Genomic DNA, 17,912 nt, shown 5'->3' with positions numbered 1-17,912 from the left:
GGGCCCAGTTGCAAGTGTGATCTTTGTGATCCTGGAAGTTCACCCACTGGTGTCAGTAGTTTTTATTTTTTAGTACTTTAACTGTATTGGTTTTTATCATTTTATTTTATTATTTTTACAATGTCACTGACTATGACTCTGTCCATTCAGAAAAGGAAGGAACTGGTAAATTACATATTTACCGACCCCTTCCTGGTTCTCTATTGTGGCACATCCCCTACAGCAGCCGGCAGGAGAGGGGAGGGAGCACAGTGTTCGGGGGGGGGGGGACCAGGGGAGCACACAGGGGCCAAGAGACAGCAGAACACAAGTGAACTGGATAGGAGGAGTGGCGGGGGCAGCGTACAGAGGAACCAATCTCCTCCATTTTCCTCCTGCAGCTACAGGAGAAAAAAGGAGGACAGTGATTTCTCTACATTCTGCCCCCACAGCCCCTCCTATCCAGGTGTACAGGGGAGCCACACAGGACCCCTGGAGCATGGGGCCCGGTTGCGATTGCAACCTCTGCAACCCCTGTAGTTATGCCCCTGGTTTCTGGCATGCATGAATGTCCCTAGTGGCAACTCCCCCTTGTATCACCATCCATGCCAGATCTTTGTGGCTGTTGGTGAGTCTCTTTGAAGAAACATTCCTCCAGACCCCCTTGCAAGTGGCTGGAGGTAGGCCTGGAACAGTCTCCACAGTGTACTTGGCTCTGATCAACTTGTCAATGGTCTTTGGCTTCCACAAGTCAGGCTTACCTTCTTCAAGCCCCTGCTATTTGATAAACGTAAAAGTGTCTAAATAATACAAAGGAGTGTCCTAGTTGTAGGAGATGAAAGTGACCCATTTGTCCCATCCAAGGGACCTCCAAAGAGGCAGGAGGAGAAAAACGGGACATGGAGGTGCCACCAGGGTTCCACGCCCCAAAGTAGGTGATGGCTGTCTGCAGTGCAAAGTCTTTGAGTTCTGGTTCCTGGGCCATCATCAGGGCCTGTGCAAATGGGCACTCCCAGAAAACATGCCAATCAGTTTTTTCATGGATGATACAGAAGGGGCAGTTCTTGCATCTGCAAAAGGTTTCTGACATGCATGAATGTCCTTAGAGGCAACCCCCCCAAGTAATACCAAGGAATGTCCCAGTTGTAGGGGATAGAGCTGTCCCATTTGTTCCATGCAAGGGACCTTCAAAGAGGCAGGAGGAAAAAAACGGGATATGGAGGTGCCACCAAAGACCATTGTCCAATTAATTAAAGTCCTGTGGATGCAGTTGCAAGCAAAGAACACCCTCTGGAAGAAATACACAAAGCACCCAAGGATTTAAGGAAGAATATACAGGATGAATGTATTTAGACAATATTTGATTATCCTGAAGTTCAGTTTTAAATTGCGGCGAGCCAGATGCAGCGGGAGATGTGGAGTCATTTGGCGATTAGCAAGCAGAGAGAGAGATAATGCAGACATACAAGGCTCTCCCTCCAGAGCTCAATCTCTACATTAATGTACACTAATACCATTTTGTCATCTAATGGATGCTAAAACAATTTTCACTCCGCCGTTCACGTAGCGGATTCCTCAGACATTAGCGTAATGGTCGCCGGAGCCCCTTAATACATCTAATCTCAATGTTTCACAGCGATGACGTGGAAAAGGCAGGCGAAGGAAGATATTAGAGCACTTCGTTTCCCCGACAGTAATCACCAGTTCCACGCTGACGAGACGGAGCAGGCTATTAAAGCGGTATTGTGCAACAAGCGGGAAAAACCGCTGAGACAGGCTCTCCGTTGGCTGCCTAATCCCTTCCCATTCCCGCGTTCATTTATTTTCATTTGGAGAGTTTTGTTTACAAATAAGGAGAAATAGAGATGTTTCTAGAACTATGTCTGCCCAGCTAGACGCCCTATCTGATTGGAAATGGGTTTGTTCGTTTTAAAGGTGTGCTGCAATCCAAAAAAAGACTCAGGATATGTCTGTGTGTGACCTTGTTGGGGAGATTTCCCTTTACTTCCTGTCCCAGTTACAATGAGATTCCTAATCTCCATACCTGGGACCTTTCTGGCTTTTGCCTGAAGAAGCCAAATTTTCAATAAGGCTGGCCATACTGTATATTATACAATTTTCTTACAATTTTCTGTACAATTTTCTTTAGATTTACCTTTAACTATGTAGTACAAAGGCCTGCCTAATTGGATACAATTGAAAGTGTTGTTTCGTTTTGATCTCATATTATATGGTTTTTGGTAAATCTAACAGAAAAGTGTGCAAGAAAATTGAACATGTATGGCCAGCCTTACATTTTCGGGCATTTTCGGCCAACGTCCGATAGGCCGATTTTCGGCTTGTTAGTATGATGCTTCCAACAACCGACTCCGACTTTTCGGCCGAAAAAAATCTGGTGTGCAGGCTATAAAATTTTTGTTGGCCGGCAACAGAACGCCCGATTTATCGTCAGTCAGTACAGATTTCGGCAGACAAAAATCTGATGAGCAAAACTGGGCATGCTCAGAGAAGAAAAAACACACGGAAAGTAAACCAGCACATGACATCACTTCTGAAGTAGATTTTTGTTGGCCGAGAAAATTTGTTAGTCTAGGCACATTCCAACCAACAAAACACCACTCTGGACAAAAATCGGACGATCGGTCGGCCGATAATCGTTGCGTGTGTACGAGGCTTTAGTCTATTGGTAGTCTGGGTAGCAGGCTCCATTCAAAGGATGCCTACTGACTTACCGGAAGGACATCCTTTCTATCCTTCTTCCAATGGCAGCCTACTGTGGGTTAGGGTTAGAAGGAGGTGTGAACTGTGGGGGCATGGATGGTGGAGGGAGCAACTGGGCCCAGATCCCCCCTCTTCATCTCAAAGCCCTTAGAGCCACCCATGTCCCTCTAGTTCAATGCACCACACAGCTGCCCCCCTTCCCGCAACCTTCTAGCTCCCCTACACTCATTCATCACACTGACACAGATGCCATAGCACTCCTAAGACTGACACCACCGATGCAAAGGTATCTTTTTATTCCCAGTGACAGTGATGCAAGGGCATTTTTCCTGCCAGTGACACCACTGACACAGGAGCACTTTTTCCTTCCAATGAGACCACCGATGCAGGAGCATTTATACCTTCTAGTGATGCCACCAAGGCAGGGACATTTTTTCCTTCCAGTGATAACAATGGCGTAGGAACATTTTTTCCTTCCAGTAATATCAGTGATGCAGGAGCATTTTCTCCTTCCAGTGATATCATTGGTGCAGGAGCATTTTTTTTACTTCCAGTGGTATCAGTGACACAGAAGCACTTTTTCCTTCCAATGACACCACTGATGCAGGAGCATTTTTACCTTCTAGTGACACCACCAAGGCAGGGACATTTCCTTCCAGTGATAACAATGGTGCAGGAGCATTTTTTCCTTCCAGTGATATCAGTGGTGCAGAAGCATTTTTTTCCTTCCGATGATATCAGTGACACAGAAGCACTTTTTCCTTTCAATGGCACCACCGATGCTGGAGCATTTTTACCTTTTAGTGACACCACCAAGGCAGGTACATTTTTCCTTCCAGTGATAACAATGGCGTAGGAGCATTTTTTCCTTCCAGTGATATCAGTGGTGCAAGAGCAATTTTTCCTTCCAGTGATATCAGTGGTGCAGGAGCAATTTTTCCTTTCAGTGATATCAGTGGTGCAGGAGCAACTTTTCCCTCCAGTAACTTCACCAATGCAGGAGCATTTTGTCTTTCTAGTGACACTATTACCACAAGATCATTTTCCTTCTAGTGACACCACTAACCCAGGAGCATTTTTTTCCTTCCAATGACACCATTGACACAGGAGCATTTTGTTTTCCTTCCACCGATACCATTGACATGGCAATATTTTTTACTTCTAGTGACACCATCAAAACAGGAGTATGTTTCCCTTCCAATGACACCATTGACACAGGAGTATTTTTCCCTTCCAATGACACCATTGACACAGGAGTATTTTTCCCTTCCAATGACACCATTGACACAGGAGCATTTTTTTCCTCTCACTGACACCATTGACACAGGAACATGTTTGACTTCTAGTGACACCACCGACATAGGAGTATTTTTTCATTCCAATGACACCACTAATGCAGGAGCATTTTTTTTCTTCGCCATTGTTAAGCCAATATTTTACTGCGGGACAGCATGTGCACTGTGATTACACTCTTTCGTTTGCCGTGTTGTGCTACAACTATTGGCTGTATTTTGATGCAAGCCTCAACTATTACATACATGTTGCCATGGTGTGCTATGTGCTATTAGCCCCACCCCCTGCTTCACACCTTCTTCCCGCCCAATTCTCTGGCCCATTGATTTACAAATGTTCGTAGGTATTTCTAGCACTTCCAGGATATGAAGAGAATAGTCCATTCCAGGAATGTTAGGTCTACTTTCAAATTGTATAATAAAACAGGCAGCCTAATAGAGTTTATTTCCAGACAGAGCCTGAGGTCTATCACACCGCGTCTCTTCTCCAAAATATTAGGCTGTCGGCTGTGCTAATGACATTCGTAATTTACATTATTACTGCATCATTAAAAAGCAATAAACCCCCTTCACATCACTTTGCAGATGCTGTGTTTATATATAAATATTCTGTGTGTATATATATATATATATATATATATATATATACAGTGCATTGCGAAAGTATTCGGCCCCCTTGAACATTTCGACCTTTTGCCACATTTCAGGCTTCAAACATAACGATATAAAACTGTAATTTTTTGTGAAGAAACAACAAGTGGGACACAATCATGAAGTGGAACGAAATTTATTGGATATTTCAAACTTTTTTAACAAATAAAAAACTGAAAAATTGGGCATGCAAAATTATTCAGCCTCCTTAAGTTAATACTTTGTAGTGCCACCTTTTGCTGCGATTACAGCTGTATGTCTCTATCAGTTTTGCACATCGAGACACTGAAATTTTTGCCCATTCCTCCTTGCAAAACCGCTTGAACTCAGTGAGGTTGGATGGAGAGCATTTGTGAACAGCAGTTTTCAGTTCTTTCCACAGATTCTCGATTGGATTCAGGTCTGGACTTTGACTTAGCCATTCTAACACCTGGATATGTTTATTTGTGAACCATTCAATTGTAGATTTTGCTTTATGTTTTGGATCATTGTCTTGTTGGAAGACAAATCTCCGTCCCAGTCTCAGGTCTTTTGCAGACTCCATCAGGTTTTCTTCCAGAATGGTCCTGTATTTGTCTCCATCCATCTTCCCATCAATTTTAAACATCTTCCCTGTCCATGCTGAAGAAAAGCAGGCCCAAATCATGATGCTGCCACCACTATGTTTGACAGTGGGGATGGTGTGTTCAGGGTGATGAGCTGTGTTGATTTTACGCCAAACATAACGTTTTGCATTGTTGCCAAAAAGTTTGATTTTGGTTTCATCTGACCAGATCACCTTCTTCCACATGTTTGTTGTGTCTCCCAGGTGGCTTGTGGCAAACTTTAAACGACACTTTTTATGGATATCTTTAAGAAATGGCTTTCTTCTTGCCACTCTTCCATGAAGGCCAGATTTGTGCAGTATACGACTGATTGTTGTCCTATGGACAGAGTCTTCCACCTCAGCTGTAGATCTCTGCAGTTCATCCAGAGTGATCATGGGCCTCTTGGCTGCATCTCTGATCAGTCTTCTCCTTGTATGAGCTGAAAGTTTAGAGGGACGGCCAGGTCTTCGTAGATTTGCAGTGGTCTGATACTCCTTCCATTTCAATTTTATCGCCTGCAAAGTGCTCCTTGGGATGCTTAAAGCTTGGGAAATCTTTTTGTATCCAAATCCAGCTTTAAACTTCTCCACAACAGTATCTCGGACCTGCCTGGTGTGTTCCTTGTTCTTCATGATGCTCTCTGCGCTTTAAACGGACCTCTGAGACTATCACAGTGCAGGTGCATTTATACGGAGACTTGATTACACACAGGTGGATTCTATTTATCATCATTAGTCATTTAGGTCAACATTGGATCATTCAGAGATCCTCACTGAACTTCTGGAGAGAGTTTGCTGCACTGAAAGTAAAGGGGCTGAATAATTTTGCACGCCCAATTTTTCAGTTTTTTATTTGTAAACAAAGTTTGAAATATCCAATAAATTTCATTCCACTTCAGGATTGTGTCCCACTTGTTGTTGATTCATCACAAAAAATTACAGTTTTATATCTTTATGTTTGAAGCCTGAAATGTGGCAAAAGGTCGCAAAGTTCAAGGGGGCCGAATACTTTCGCAAGGCACTGTATATATATATATATATATATATATATATATATATATATATATATATATATATAGATAGATAGATAGATAGATAGATAGATAGATACATAGATACATACATACAGTATATATACACTACATTACCAGAAGCATTGGGACGCCTGCCCTCACACGCACATGAACTTTAATGCCATCCCAGTCTTAGTCCGTAGGGTTCAATATTGAGTTGGCCCACCCTTTGCAGCCTTAACAGCTTCAACTCTTCTGGGAAGGCTGTCCACAAGGTTTAGGAGTGTGTCTATGGGAATGTTTGACCATTCTTCCAGAAGCGCATTTGTGAGGTCAGGCACTGATGTTGGACAAGAAGACATGGTTCTCAGTCTCCTCTTTAATTCATCCCAAAGGTGTTCTATCAGGTTGAGGTCAGGACTCTGTGCAGGCCAGTCAAGTTCCTCCACCCCAAACTCGCTCATCCATGTCTTTAAGGACCTTGCTTTGTGCACTGGTTCAAATCATTTGGTGGAGGGGGGGGGGGATTATAGTGTGGGGTTGTTATTCAGGGGTTGGGCTTGACCCCTTAGTTCGAGTAAAGGTAACTCTTAAGGTGTCAGCATACCAGGATATTTTGGACAATTTCATGCTTCCAATTTTGTAGGAACAGTTTGGGAATGGCCCCTTCCTGTTCCAACATGACTGCTCACCAGTGCACAAAGCAAGGTCCATAAAGATATGGATGAGCGAGTTTGGGTTGGAGGGACTTGACTGTCCTGACTTCAACCAAATAGAACATCTTTGGGATGAACTAGAGACTGTGAACCAGACCTTCTCATCCAACATCAGTGCCTTACCTCACAAATGCACTTCTGGAAGAATGGTCAAACATTCCCATAGACACACTCCTAAATCTTGTGGACAGCCTTCCCAGAAGAGTTGAAGCTGTTATAGCTGCAAAGGTTGGGCCAACTCAATATTGAACCCTACGGACTAAGACTGGGATGCCATTAAAGTTCATGTGTGTGCAAAGGCAGGCGTCCCAATATTTTTGGTAATAAAGTGTATGTATGTATGTATGTATGTATGTATGTATCTATCTATCTATCTATCTATCTATCTATCTATCTATCTATCTATCTATCTATCTATCTATCTATCTATCTATCTATAGATAGATAGATAGATAGATAGATAGATAGATAGATAGATAGATAGATAGATAGATAGATAGATAGATAGATAGATAGATAGATAGATAGATAGATAGATAGATAGATAGATAACTTATACTTTATAGGTATTATTGTACTAGAAACATACCTGGGAACTTTTGAAAATGACACTTCCTGAGAATGGGGGGTATATTGGTATAGTGAAATAGTATGGAATATGGAATAGTGCAATGCGGCAAGTAGGGCTGTGTGGCAAAATTGTGCTATCATTGGAAGAGCCTTAAAACTTGAGCACATGTACAGAGGGTAGGGGGCTTATATAAGTAATGGGCAGAGTGCAGGTGGCATGGCTGGCCTCTTTGTTTGAGGGAAAGCCTGGGGTGACAGAAGTGTAGGTAATTTCTGCTATGCTGGGGGCAGCTCGCCCTCCCCATCTCCCGCTCTACATTGCTCCCATACAGATCCTCCTCTTCTCCTTCCAGCAACCAGTGAATGCAAAGCGCTATTATATATACATCTCCTGAATCAGGATTCTGGAGATGTAAATGATTACAGCAATCGGAAAAGAAAGTTCCGGCATTCCCAGATAATTTTCAGCAAGTTTCCAAATATGGATATTAGATACTTAAAGCGGTGTTCCAGCCTATTTTGCAACTTTAGTGATTCCTGGAGTGCTCGCTATGCTGATCAACAATTGGGCATTTAAAAAATTTTTCGGGAGTCCCTTACCTTATTTTCAGGGCATTTTTTATTGTACTTCCTCCTTCTCCCCCCTCTGTGGCCATGGCCACCGACATCACTTCCGCCTTTGCATTGCATCCTGGGAGCTGTTTGTCATCACTCCCAGGAGGCTGGAATCAGGAAGAACTCCCAGAACACTCCCTGGAATCACAGCAGATTACACTGTGGCTTCAGATGCCCACATCCAAGATGGCCACGCCCAGACAGAGTTTTTAAAAGTAAGATTTTGACTAAAATCCAATACTGTACACCTTGTAAGTATGAGAATAGCGGTTCTGTAAATGGCGATGGATTAGTATTATAGGGGTATTTTTAGTTAAAAAAGGTATTTGAGGCCGGAACTCCACTTTAATAAAGACATTTAAATGAGAGGGAAATTTCCAGGACATTTTAATGCCATTGGATACACATAAAATATCCAACTTACAACAATGTAGCAATAACCCTTCCTATTTCGTTAAGTGTCGGTTCACACTATGGCGATCCGACTTCGGGGGCGACCTGTGAAGTCGCGTGCACCGCGACTTGCACGGACTTCACACAATGGAAGTCAATGCAAGTCGCTCCGATGTCGCCCCGAAGTAGTACAGGAACTATTTTCTAAGTCGGAGCGACTTGAGTCGCTCCTATTAGAACGGTTCCCGTAGCACAGAATGGACCGCGACTTGTCAGGCTGACAAGTCGCCTGACAAGTCGCGGTAGTGTGAACCGGGACTAAAGTGCAACTTAACTCAAGAGCCCACAGTTCCTAGATGTGGTGGATGCATTATTTTTTTTAAATTCTTTTTTCCCTTTATTCTCACCCAGTAACCCTGCCAGTAAGGTGCATCCTGTTCTAGTTTATTTATTTTTTTTAGCATTAATAACTTGGCAGAGATTCTAAGCCATCCCCACTCTACAACAAAATTATTTAGGTTCTATTATAAAGTGCAACTGCAACCTGCTAAGTAAATGGAATCCCTTAGCTCTGTTATGTGAAAGGGATTGGTCATGCCTGGGGTTGAATCAGCATTATAGTGGCTCAGGGACATTGAAAAAAAATCAAATCACCCTTCTAGGTAGGTGCATTTTTCTAGCTGTTACTCCCCACCTAGTCAATTTTGGAATGCGCAACATCCCTATTTGTACCGTGCTTTCTGTGTTTTTTCTTTTGCAGAATAGCAATACCCAATAATGACCACAAGATGGCACCCAATTAACATTTATTATAAGTCCCAGATACATTTCCTAGAAGTCAGGAAGCTTTGACAATAAAGTTTATTTAAAGCGAATGTCAAGGCAAAAGTTAAAAATAAATAAATACTTTTGCTTATAGGTGTCCCTTGTTCCCATCTCAAAAAGTTGGGAGGTATGGCCACTGATCCTATGGGCAAAGGAACCAGACCTCAATAAGGATTTTAGGGTTGTAGCATTTGACCAGCTTCATTGGTGTCGATAATGGCAAAGGATGTCATGCAGTCTGTACGGCTGAGCTTAGTGGGGTAATTGTTAAAAAATTTTGAGCAACACTATAGTGCTCATGCGAATGACAAACCGATTGAGGGATATCAATGATGCCATTGTATAATTAATGCCAATGATTTTGTATAATTAATGCCATATCTAAGGTCTACATCCAATCAATGCCCTATTATGCATACAGCTAGTAGATACACAATATTGTCAAAAGTATTGGGACACCTGCCTTTACACACACATGAACTTTAATGGCATCCCAGTCTTAGTCCGTAGGGTTCAATATTGAGTTGGCCCACCCTTTGCAGCTATAACAGCTTCAACTCTTCTGGGAAGGCTGTCCACAAGGTTTAGGAGTGTGTCTATGGGAATGTTTGACCATTCTTTCAGAAGCTCATTTGTAAAGGCCAGGCACTGATGTTGGATGAGAAGGCCTGGCTCAGAGTCCCCACTCTAATTCTTCCCAAAGGTGTTCTATCGGGTTGAGGTCAGGAATCTGGACAGGCCAGTCAAGTTCTTCCACCTCAATCTCATCCATGTCTTTATGGACCTTGTCATGTTGGAACAGGAAGGGGCCCTCCCCAAACTGTTCTACGAAGGATGAAACTGTCCAAAATGTCTTGGTATGCTGAGGCCTTAAGAGTTCTTCACTGGAACCTAAGGGGCCAAACCCAATCCCTGAAAAACAACCCCACACCATAATCCCCCCTCCACCAAATGATTTAGACCAGTGAACAAAGCAAGGTCCATAAAGACATGGATGAGTGAGTTTTGGTTGGAGGAACTTGACTGGCCTGCACAGAGTCCTGACCTAAACCCGATAGAACACCTTTGGGATGACTTAAAGCAGGGACTGCGAGCCAGGCCTTCTTCATCCAACATCAGTGCCTGACCTCACAAATACCCTTCTGGAAGAATGGTCAAACACAACGAATTTCCGTCGATCGGTCGTCCGTTTTTTGTCCAGAGTGGTGTTTTGTTGGTTGGAATGTGCCTAGACTGCACACAAATTTTCTCGCCCGACAAAATTCTACTTCAGAAGTGATGTCATGTGTTGGATTGCTTTCTTTGTGTTCTTTCTTCTCTGAGCATGCCCAGTCTTGCTCATAAGATTTTTCCCTGTCGAAATCTGTACTGACTGCACAAAAATCGGACGTGTTTTGACGGCGGACAAAAATGTTATAGTCTGCACACCAGATTTTTTTCGGCCGAAAAGTCGGAGTCGGTTGTTGGAAGCATCATGCTAACAGATCGGTCGTCGGACGAAAATTCCCTGCCGATTTTCGACGCGTTTGTACGGGGCTTAAGGGGCCAAGCCCAGCCCCCGAAAAACAACCCCACACCATAACTCTCCCTCCACCAAATTATTTGGACCAGTGCACAAAGCAAGCTCCATAAAGACATGGAAGAGTGAGTTTTGGGTGGAGGAACTTGACTGGCCTGACCCGATAGAAAACCTCTGGGATGAATTAGAGCAGGGAATGCAAGCCAGGCCTTCTTCATCCAACATTAGTGCCTGACCTCACAAATACGCTTCTGGAAGAATGGTCAAACATTCCCATAGACACATTCCTAAACCTTGTGGACAGCCTTCCCAGAAGAGTTGAAGCTGTTAAAGCTGCAAAGGGTGGGCCAACTCAATATTGAACCCTATGGACTAAGACTGGGATGCCATTAAAGTTCATGTGCATGTAAAGGCAGGCGTCCCAATACTTTTGACAAGCTGTTGGAGCTCTACATTACACCACATGGATGCCTATGGCCACCCGTATGAGCACCAAGGGATGGATTGTTCGTCTGCATGTGCAGTCTCATGAACTTTTTTCGGGCTTGTGTTGATGGGCAAATGCGTCTTGCTTTTAGTTCTGCATTGGACATCAGTTTGAAATGCTTCAAGTGCTGTGGACCTGCATCAAGTTGCTTCTGCATTCCCATTGACTTGTATGAGTTGAGAAAATAGTTACGATGAGAAAAAAAAAAAAAAGCCCATCAACACGGGCCGCCTATTAGTTAGGAAATAACCGAATCACCTAACCAATCACCTTCATTCACTAACGTAGATAGATCATTTCTCTGTAGATATTTTGGGCACCAGATACTAACACACAGACCTTCCTAATGATGTGATAGTAACGTTTTGACAAATTTCCCTTTTCTAGAGAGAGGCAGCAACGCTCATTTCAAACAGAAAGGTATTGTATCAACGTGAGCATGGAAAATGTGTGAGATGTACATTGCTGGTTTTATAGAGTTTACTGTTCAGACACAAAAAACACAAGAAGCATCTTCATATGGTTTCTGTTAAAGGGTTCCTCCACACAAAAGTGATATTTCAGATACAAGTATCCAACAGTAATTTGAGTCACATGCATAGGCATGCGCACAGGGTGTGCTGAGTGTGCCTGGGCACACCCTAATCACCCCGATCAGTGCAGATTCCCCCTGCTGCCCAAGTCCCTCCCCCACTCCCTCCACACACACCTCCTTCTCTCGTCGCCTCACCTGCCAGCCAATGTTTCAAGATGGAGAGCAGGGAAAGGGGACGGTAAATATGTCATTTACTCACCTCTTCCTTTTCTAAATGAACACAGTGAGTGATTGGTATTGATCGCTCCTGTGTTCATTCATAACTAAAGCATAGTAAACACAATCACTATGCTTCAATTTGTTATTGAACACAGGAAGCTGCTAAACACAGAACACGTCCCATTCATTCGCTGTCCAGGCTGCACAGAAAGAGACTGGGGAATCCCTGAACTCAGTCCCTTTCTCTGTCTCAAAAGTGAGACATCAGGGGTCTGTCTAGGTCCATGATTTTTCACCTAATAAAAAAGAAAAGAAAAACTATTATAGTAAAATAAAAAATAATAATAATAATTACATTGCAATAAATTATACACCACCCTCTGCCCTACTGACACCATCCACTGCTCTACTGACTGGCACTAATCTCTGCTACTGACAGATCCACTGCTCTTCTGAATGGCACCAACCCCTGCCCTACTGACACCATCCACTGCTCTACTGACTGGCACCAATCTCTGCCCTACTGACAGATCCACTGCTCTACTGACTGGCACCAACCTCTGCCCTCCTACTGACACATCCACTTCTCTACTGACTGGCACCAACCTCTGCCCTACTGACCCATCCACTGCTCTACTGACTGGCACCAACCTCTGCCCTCCTACTGACACATCCACTTCTCTACTGACTGGCACCAACCTCTGCCCTACTGACCCATCCACTGCTCTACTGACTGGCACCAACCTCTGCCCTCCTACTGACACATCCACTTCTCTACTGACTGGCACCAACCTCTGCCCTACTGACCCATCCACTGCTTTACTGGCTGGCACCAACCTCTGCCCTCCTACTGACACATCCACTGCTCTACTGACTGGCACCAACCTCTGTCTTACTGACACATCCACTGCTCTACTGACCGGCACCAACTGACAGATCCACTGCTCTATGGACTGGCACCAACCTCTGCCCTCCTACTGACACATCTACTGTTTTACTGACTGGCACCAACCTCTGCCCTACTGACACATCCACTGCTCTACTGACTGGTATCAACCTCTACCCTACTGACACATCCACTGCTCTACTGCCTGGCACCAACTTCTGCCCTACTGAAACATCCACTGCTCTACTGACTGGCACCAACCTCTGCCCTACTGACACATCCGCTGCTCTACTGACTGGCACCAACCTCTGCCCTACTGACACATCCACTGCTCTTCTGACTGGCACCAACATCTGCCCTACTGACACATCCACTGCTCTACTGACTGGCACCAATCTCTGCCCTACTGACAGATCCACTGCTCTATGGACTGGCACCAACCTCTGCCCTCCTACTGACACATCCACTTCTCTACTGACTGGCACCAACCTCTGCCCTACTGACAGATCCACTGCTCTACTGAATGGCACCAACCTCTGCCCTCCTACTGACACCATCCACTGCTCTACTGACTGGCACCAATCTCTGCCCTACTGACAGATCCACTGCTCTACTGAATGGCACCAACCTCTGCCCTCCTACTGACACATCCACTTCTCTACTGACTGGCACCAACCTCTGCCCTACTGACACATCCACTTCTCTACTGACTGGCACCAACCTCTGCCCTACTGACCCATGCACTGCTCTACTGGCTGGCACCAACCTCTGCCGTCCTACTGACACATCTACTGTTTTACAGACTGGCACCAACCTCTGTCTTACTGACACATCCACTGCTCTACTGACTGGCACTAACCTCTGTCCTACTGACCCATCCACTGCTCTACTGACTGGCACTAACCTCTGCCCTCCTACTGACACATCCACTGCTCTAATGACTGGCACCAACCTCTGTCTTACTGACACATCCACTGCTCTACTGACTGGCACCAATCTCTGCCCTGCTGACAGATCCACTGCTCTATGGACTGGCACCAACCTCTGCCCTCCTACTGACACATCTACTGTTTTACTGACTGGCACCAACCTTTGCCCTACTGACACATCCACTGCTCTACTGACTGGTACCAACCTCTACCCTACTGACACATCCACTGCTCTACTGCCTGGCACCAACTTCTGCCCTACTGAAACATCCACTGCTCTACTGACTGGCACCAACCTCTGCCCTACTGACACATCCGCTGCTCTACTGACTGGCACCAACCTCTGCCCTACTGACACATCCACTGCTCTTCTGACTGGCACCAACATCGGCCCTACTGACACATCCACTGCTCTACTGACTGGTACCAACCTCTGCCCTACTGACACATCCACTGCTCTACTGACTGGTGCAAACATCTTCCCTACTGACACTATCCACTGCTCTACTGACTGGCACCAACATCTGCCCTACTGACACACCCACTGCTCCACTGACTGGCACCAACCTCTGCCCTTCTACTGACACATCCATTGCTTCACTGACTGGCACCAATCTCTGCCCTACTGACACATCCACTGCTCTACTGACTGGCACCAACCTCTGCCCTCTTACTGACACATCCACTGCTCTACTGACTGGCACTAACCTCTGCCCTACTGACACATCCACTGTTCTACTGACTGGTACCAACCTCTGCTCTACTGACACATCCGCTGCTCTACTGACTGGTACCAACCTCTGCCCTACTGACACATCCACTGCTCCACTGCCTGGCACCAAACTCTGCCCTACTGACACCATCCACTGCTCTACTGACTGGTACAAACCACTTCCCTACTGACACCATCCACTGCTCTACTGACTGGCACCAACATTTGCCCTACTGACAAATCCACTGCTCTTCTGACTGGTACAAACCACTTCCCTACTGACACCATCCACTGCTCTACTGACTGGCACCAACATTTGCCCTACTGACTCATCCACTGCTCTACTGACCATCACCAACCTCTGTCCTACTGACTGGCACCAACCTCTGTCCTCCTACTGACACATCAATTGCTCTACTGACTGGCACCAATCTCTGCCCTACTGACACATCCACTGCTCTACTGACTGGCACCAACCTTGGCTCTACTGACACCATCCACTGCTCTACTGACTGGTACCAACCTCTGCCTTACTGACATGTCCACTGCTCTACTGACTGGCACCAACCTCTGCCCTACTGACACATCTACTGCTCTACTGACTGGCACCAACCTCTGCCCTCCTGACACATCCACTGCTCTGCTTACTGGTACCAAACTCTGCCCTACTGATACATCCACTGCTCCACTGCCTGGCACCATCCTCTGCTCTACTGACACATCCACTGCTCTACTGACTGGTACCAACCTCTGCCCTACTGACACATCCACTGCTCTACTGACTGGCACCAACCTCGGCTCTACTGACACCATCCACTGCTCTACTGACTGGTACCAACCTCTGCCTTACTGACATGTCCACTGCTCTACTGACTGGCACCAACCTCTGCCCTACTGACACATCCACTGCTCTACTGACTGGCACCAACCTCTGCCCTCCTGACACATCCACTGCTCTGCTTACTGGTACCAAATAGTGATGTCGCGAACCTAAAATTCGCCGTTCGCGAACGGCGAACGCGAACATCGACAAATGTTCGCGAACCGGGCGAACCGCCATAGACTTCAATAGGCAGGCGAATTTTAAAACACACAGGGACTCTTTCTGGCCACAATAGTGATGGAAAAGTTGTTTCAAGGGGACTAACACCTGGACTGTGGCATGCCGGAGAGGGATCACGCAAAAAAAAGTTCTTAAAAATTATAATTTTTTGATAGAGAGCCAATTATTGGAAAAATTAAAAAAAAATAAAAATAAAAAATTTCTTTGGATTTAGCATCTGGGGGGTCTAAAAAGTGTACCTGTGAAGTTTCAGCTCTGTAGCATGTCCAGAACCCCTAAAAAACAGCATTTGTCTTATATTTTCAGGAATATGGCTTCTCTGCGGCTGGCTTTTTCTCTTGCAGGCATTTATCGGGCATTTTTTTAGGCAGGCATGTCATTTTTTGTATTTAGTGTCTGGGGGGTCTAAAAAGTGTACCTGTCAAGTTTCAGCTCTGTAGCATGTCCAGAACCCCTAAAAAACAGCATTTTTCTTATATTTTCAGGAATATGGCTTCTCTGCGGCTGGCTTTTTCTCTTGCAGGCATTTAGCGGGCATTTTTTTAGGCAGGCATGTCATTTTTTTGTATTTAGTGTCTGGGGGGTCTAAAAAGTGTACCTGTCAAGTTTCAGCTCTGTAGCATGTCCAGAACCCCTAAAAAACAGCATTTTTATTATATTTTCAGTAATACGGCTTCTCTGCGGCTGGCTTTTTCTCTTGCAGGCATTTATCGGGCATTTTTTTAGGCAGGCATGTCATTTTTTGTATTTAGTGTCTGGGGGGTCTAAAAAGTGTACCTGTCAAGTTTCAGCTCTGTAGCATGTCCAGAACCCCTAAAAAACAGCATTTTTCTTATATTTTCAGGAATACGGCTTCTCTGCGGCTGGCTTTTTTTCTTGCAGGCATTTAGCGGGCATTTTTTTAGGCAGGCATGTCATTTTTTGTATTTAGTGTCTGGGGGGTCTAAAAAGTGTACCTGTCAAGTTTCAGCTCTGTAGCATGTCCAGAACCCCTAAAAAACAGCATTTTTCTTATATTTTCAGGAATACGGCTTCTCTGCGGCTGGCTTTTTTTCTTGCAGGCATTTAGCGGGCATTTTTTTAGGCAGGCATGTCATTTTTTGTATTTAGTGTCTGGGGGGTCTAAAAAGTGTACCTGTCAAGTTTCAGCTCTGTAGCATGTCCAGAACCCCTAAAAAACAGCATTTTTCTTATATTTTCAGGAATACGGCTTCTCTGCGGCTGGCTTTTTCTCTTGCAGGCATTTAGCGGGCATTTTTTTAGGCAGGCATGTCATTTTTTGTATTTAGTGTCTGGGGGGTCTAAAAAGTGTACCTGTCAAGTTTCAGCTCTGTAGCATGTCCAGAACCCCTAAAAAACAGCATTTTTCTTATATTTTCAGGAATATGGCTTCTCTGCGGCTGGCTTTTTCTCTTGCAGGCATTTAGCGGGCATTTTTTTAGGCAGGCATGTCATTTTTTTGTATTTAGTGTCTGGGGGGTCTAAAAAGTGTACCTGTCAAGTTTCAGCTCTGTAGCATGTCCAGAACCCCTAAAAAACAGCATTTTTATTATATTTTCAGTAATACGGCTTCTCTGCGGCTGGCTTTTTCTCTTGCAGGCATTTATCGGGCATTTTTTTAGGCAGGCATGTCATTTTTTGTATTTAGTGTCTGGGGGGTCTAAAAAGTGTACCTGTCAAGTTTCAGCTCTGTAGCATGTCCAGAACCCCTAAAAAACAGCATTTTTCTTATATTTTCAGGAATACGGGCTTCTCTGCGGCTGGCTTTTTTTCTTGCAGGCATTTAGCGGGCATTTTTTTAGGCAGGCATGTCATTTTTTGTATTTAGTGTCTGGGGGGTCTAAAAAGTGTACCTGTCAAGTTTCAGCTCTGTAGCATGTCCAGAACCCCTAAAAAACAGCATTTTTCTTATATTTTCAGGAATACGGCTTCTCTGCGGCTGGCTTTTTTTCTTGCAGGCATTTAGCGGGCATTTTTTTAGGCAGGCATGTCATTTTTTGTATTTAGTGTCTGGGGGGTCTAAAAAGTGTACCTGTCAAGTTTCAGCTCTGTAGCATGTCCAGAACCCCTAAAAAACAGCATTTTTCTTATATTTTCAGGAATACGGCTTCTCTGCGGCTGGCTTTTTCTCTTGCAGGCATTTAGCGGGCATTTTTTTAGGCAGGCATGTCATTTTTTGTATTTAGTGTCTGGGGGGTCTA

General features: G+C 44.7%; 1 protein-coding gene across 1 annotated transcript in view; it reads left to right on the top strand.

The window, feature by feature from the left end:
• LSAMP (limbic system associated membrane protein) overlaps positions 1-17,912 on the top strand; it is a 1,007,988-nt gene that overhangs the window by 970,536 nt on the left and 19,540 nt on the right. Inside the window, exon 8 of the mRNA XM_082245475.1 lies at positions 11,755-11,787. Coding sequence (XP_082101601.1) covers positions 11,755-11,787 — 33 coding nt within the window. The remainder of the gene's footprint in view (positions 1-11,754; positions 11,788-17,912) is intronic.

This window comes from Pelophylax lessonae (genome assembly GCF_965119305.1).
Source record: "Pelophylax lessonae genome assembly, chromosome: 2".
Lineage (NCBI taxonomy): Eukaryota > Metazoa > Chordata > Amphibia > Anura > Ranidae > Pelophylax > Pelophylax lessonae.
This window is presented reverse-complemented; position numbering and strand designations above follow the sequence as displayed.